The 4,905-nt window shown below is 45.6% G+C and overlaps 1 protein-coding gene across 1 annotated transcript; it reads right to left on the bottom strand.

Annotated features, from left to right (window-relative positions):
* Positions 1-697: 697 nt before the first annotated feature.
* LOC106521907 (D(1) dopamine receptor-like) lies at positions 698-3,300 on the bottom strand. Its single transcript, XM_014014670.1, has one exon. It carries the CDS (start codon positions 2,974-2,976, stop codon positions 1,864-1,866), a length of 1,113 nt encoding a protein of 370 aa, XP_013870124.1. The 5' UTR covers positions 2,977-3,300; the 3' UTR covers positions 698-1,863.
* Between the last annotated feature and the right edge of the window lie 1,605 nt (positions 3,301-4,905).

Below are 4,905 nucleotides of genomic sequence, written 5' to 3'. Positions count from 1 at the left end.
CACAGATAASTTCAAAGCCCTTCAGATGCTTGTGTGCCTTCTAAACTGGTCTAACAGGYTWGAAGGCAGATCCAGAGTCACTACTTCTGTAATCTCACCACTTGTGTTTGTTTACTGTTGTTGGGTCTAATCTGTGTGGTTAGTGYTTGTCTTGCACCGTGTTGATTGTTGCTGTGTTTGCAGGCTTGTGGAGGATCAACTGTACTGTACACCCACACACTCAGACTTCCAATCTGATGGTGTTGGGAAACACAACATACACAAACTGTGCTCATTTTCCCATCAGATCTCCCCAAAGACATTAATAATAGATTTTCTGTGAGGGAAAAAAGCTTTTCACCATCTAATTATGACRAAGCCGTTATTTCTTGTTTTCAAAGAGGTTCCTTCAGAAAGTTTTCATAGGGGCCACAGTTACTTTTGGGTGGCACGCCAAAGTTGAAATTCATAACAGAGTTTGAGTTTAGAAAAATACTTCATTGTGGAAGTTAGGGACTCAGCTTCTGACATAACCTACCTTTTATTTTTTTGACAGAAAACAGCACAGTCACTGCTCATGTCATTGAAGTTTGTCATTTTAAATGTATATTATATTGTATTGTATTGTATTGTGTTGTATTATATTGTATTGTATTATATTATATTATATTTATTCTAAATTCTAAATAATGAAATAAAAAATTGATGGTGGTGCAAAGGTTTTAATATCAGCATTTTCATAAATCACTACAAAAGATGAGCTGTTTCAGGTTGACACAGTCTGGTTTGAACCTGCTCAGACTATAGCTGTSTGGCTGGTTTGACCAACTTCCAAACTGACTTTTACTTTCAATAAACAACTCCAAACTCGAAAGTTTCATTGGAGCTGATGCAAAAGCCGTCTTTATTACACAGTTATTCTGTAAGACATTAGCTGCACCAGACGTGCTACAGCTAGCTGATGCTCATATTGCTTGAAACAGCAATCAGCAATCCTTTTTKTTATTAAAGTGTTTTTTAGGCAGCATTGATCTTTTTTTTGGTGTCTCTCCTGCTTCAAAAAGTTTCAAAAGTTCAATTCAGACAGAACTGAACTCAGCTTCTCCAAACTGAGGTTTTTCAAGGAGCTATCTACAACATTTAAGATATTAACCATTCATTACCTTTACACAGGACCACACAAAGAGCTGAAGCATCCCTTACAAATTCACATCAGCTATGAGACAGCTTCACCTTTTCACACTTGAATACTGTTACATAAAAATAAACAGATCGTAGTTTTTACTTTTRCAGAGTTTCATTTTAAACATTTTTTTCCTCATTCTGCCTGTGAAGTTAAGTCACTTGTGAATATATCAAATCTGCACATTGTGCCAAACAGGATTTGGTTTGATGTTTTACCTCCAGAGTCCCTGCAAAGGATTTTTGTATTAAAGCATTTCTGTGAGCAGAACTGCACGTAGAGGAATATGTTTTGGAAAATGCTGCTGTGTCTTTGGAGTGTACTTATACAGCTCCAGTCTACCCAACCAAAGTGCTTTGTGTTTGAATGTTGGTGTAGGAGGACAGCGGTGTCTGACAGCGTGCACACTGCCCAGTCCTGGGATTATCTAACCCCACAGCATGTCGGTGCACTCTCAGACCCCTTGCAGGACAGCAGAATCTTAATCCCAAATCCTCTCTGTCTCTTTTTTTTTCTTTGCAAGACACGGTGAGCGCAGCAACTCACACTCACCTAAAACACGGACATGCATAGTGTCACATTACCCCTTCAGTCACGGTAAGAGTCAGCTCCGACGCACAAACAGCTGCGTCCTCATTTAAAACAATTCAGGGCGGGCTGTAGAATAAAAACAGACGAGTCAGAGCCGCGCGAGTCATGAGTCACTTCTTGTTTAGGCTGGCCGTCTCTATGTTGTGGCCTCCTGGGTGCAGTCTGTGGCAGCCCAGCAGGATGGAGAAGGCCCTGCGAAAATCGGCGTTGAAGGCGTAGATGATGGGGTTGAGGGAGGAGTTGGCCCAGCCGAACCACACAAACACGTCGAAGGTGGTGGGGTTGATGCAGGGGAAGGCCTCCCCGTCGCTCGGCTGCTCGCAGAAGGGCACCATGCAGTTCAGGATGAAGAACGGGAGCCAGCAGCACACGAACACCCCCATGATCACCGACAGCGTCTTCAGCACCTTGGTCTCCCTCTTGAACGTCATCTTGAAGGAGCTCTCAGACTCTGCGATGCTTGAGCCTCGGCCTAAGCTGTTGTGCCTGTTCTTGGCGCTCTCGGCGGCCCGCTCCAGGGCAGAGATCCTCCTGATTTGTCGGTGGGCGATGCGGTAGATCTGGGTGTACGTGGCGACCATGATGGCAACAGGGATGTAGAAACTGATGAGAGAGGTGGAGATGGCGTAGGTCCTGTTCAGGCTGGAGTCACAGTTCTCTGGGTCACGGTGAGATGATGTGTTTGAGTCTAGTAATGGCTCAGGGAGAGCCTTGTAAGACTTATTCTGGGCTTTGTGCCAGTTGAGCTGCACAGGGATGAAAGAAATAAGGACAGATAACGTCCAGGCCACGCTGATCATCACATAAGCCACTCTGGGTGTCATCTTCCTCTCGTAGCGGAAGGGGCTGGAGATGGCCCAGTAGCGGTCCAAGCTGATGACGCAAAGGTTGAGGATGGACGCCGTCGAGCACATGATGTCAAAAGCCACCCAGGTGTCACAGAAGGAGCCAAAGGGCCAGAAYCCCGCGATCTCCGTCACCGCCTTCCACGGCATCACCAAGACGGCGACCAGGAGGTCGCTCACGGCCAGCGAGATGACGAAAAAGTTGGTCACCTTGGAGCGCAGGTGTCGAAACTTGGTGACGGCCGCGCACACCAGCGTGTTCCCCAGCAGGGTGGTGAGGATGAGCAGTGAGAGGAAACAGCCGGTGAGGACGCGGCTCGACGGCGTCTCGTCCAAGAAGCCGCTGTCGACGACAGTGGTGAAGTTCACGGGATCCATCCCTGAACATGTGTGGGAGGATTTATGCCATTTATGCTCAAGAGTCCGGCTACATCTTACCCAAATCAAGAAGGGGACCTGTTATCCAGCCAGGCAGAATATAACGAGAAACAAAAAAAATCCATCACTGTTTTGCGATGATATTTTATGAAAGAAGAGTCATTTGACGCCCTGGGATCAACTTTTGCCCCCTGACTTTGTAAATTAGACCTGACATCATTCAAGCTGTGGCGATGGAAGTGTGAACTCTCCTCTGTCGGCTCAAACTGGAATCCTGTTTGCTTTGGTGARCAGCAGTCCTGCAGAATGAAGAAACATAAATTAGTCAACAAACACTGCAAATGCATTTTTATTTAAATGCTTGATACGTAGCTTCCTGTAGGTAATGACTGTATTTGGCCTTCGGGAGTGGATCATAATTATTATTCTCTCACGATTGTAAAATACAACAACCCTAAACATTTTATTTACTTCTATATTTTTCATCATACTCACTTCATAMAGGTGAGCTCAGCTGTCCCTTGGTTTTACGTTTGGAGAAATGTGGCTTCCAAACAAACTTCAGAGCGCATCCAGTCCTCACATCCCACAAACAAGAACCATCCTGTGTGCACATCCCTTCTGAGTGCTTATTTTTTTAAAGAGAAAGAAAGAAAGACACAGAGAGGCAGCAGAGGATGTCAGTCTCTCTCTCTCTCTCTCTCTCTCTCTCTCTCTCTCTCTCTCTCGCTCTCTCGCTCTCTCGCTCTCTCTCTCGCTGCGTCCTCCTGCAGCCACAGAGCGCGTCTGTGGCCAAATCCCCACGGCTGAGTTCCACAGGATGATGCGCTGTCCCATTCAGCAGAAAGTGGGACACGGAACGTCAGGCAGGCAACCGTGTGACCAGTCGGGTTGCTGAGACCAGCCTCTGTGTCATTCTCCAAGACAACACAGGTAAAAAAATAAAAATAAAACTGATCCCGGGCACTCCTGCCTGTGTCAGAGCTGTGGTCTTKGTTGTTTTTCTTATTAAGTGACCCAGTTGGAGAGGTGTCTTGGTTAAAGCTTCATGAAACAAAGACAGGTGTGAAAAAAAAAGGACAAGGGTCAAACTTTAAGCTCTGCAGGGCTTTGGTGACACCTAGTGGAGAAAGCAGGCAACTGCAGCACAGTGGCCCACATAAAAACTCAAATTATGGAAGGCGGGTTTTATCCCCAGCCTTGTTTGTCATGCACAGAGGCCAGCCTTAGTCACCTGAGGGATAAATCACTCGCTTCCTGTAAATGTGTCCCTTGGTAAGCTTTCGTCTTTGGAGTTCCATTAGTGCCAAAAAATACATATTTTACATACATATATTTTTTTAAATACACATTTTTGCTCCATAGTGGAGCAGGAGGATGACGGCCTGCGATTCTCTGCGTGAAAAAATGCACAGGGATGCAGAAACGGTAGCGACGTGGCAGCTGTCACCTTGAAGTGATTTGAGCTATTCTGACAGGAGGAAACAGAATTTACCCTTTTACTCTCCGCTAACATCAACTCACTTAGATGCTCTGAAGCTGTTTGACTCAGAGTGGGAAAAAAAAATGAAAAAATAAATAAATTTGTACGTCACACTGTTTATAATCTTTGCTCCTGCAGATGCTGCTATAAAACAACTCTGACAGTTACAGTGAAGCACAATGTTTGCGCGTCCAAAGGCACTTCCGTTAGCCTTTGGCCTGTCGCGGTTATTTACTCGCCTCTGAGTGCTGTCTCGCTGCAGAGACGTGACGGACAAAGCGGACGAGAAGAGAGCACAAAGGTCAGGGAGTTGAAGTGCACCCTTGGCCTATATATTTAAGATCATCTCTCTGTCACACTTCAGCCTTCCTCTCTGCTGCTGTTCCTCTCTGTTCAAAGGTGCACCAGTACCTCACCACCGAATCTAGCTTATCTTTTCAAAAAAT

Source organism: Austrofundulus limnaeus, unplaced genomic scaffold (assembly GCF_001266775.1).
Source record: "Austrofundulus limnaeus strain Quisiro unplaced genomic scaffold, Austrofundulus_limnaeus-1.0 Scaffold118, whole genome shotgun sequence".
NCBI lineage: Eukaryota > Metazoa > Chordata > Actinopteri > Cyprinodontiformes > Rivulidae > Austrofundulus > Austrofundulus limnaeus.
The sequence above is the reverse complement of the archived record's forward strand: the minus strand, read 5'-3'. Positions and strand labels throughout refer to the sequence as shown.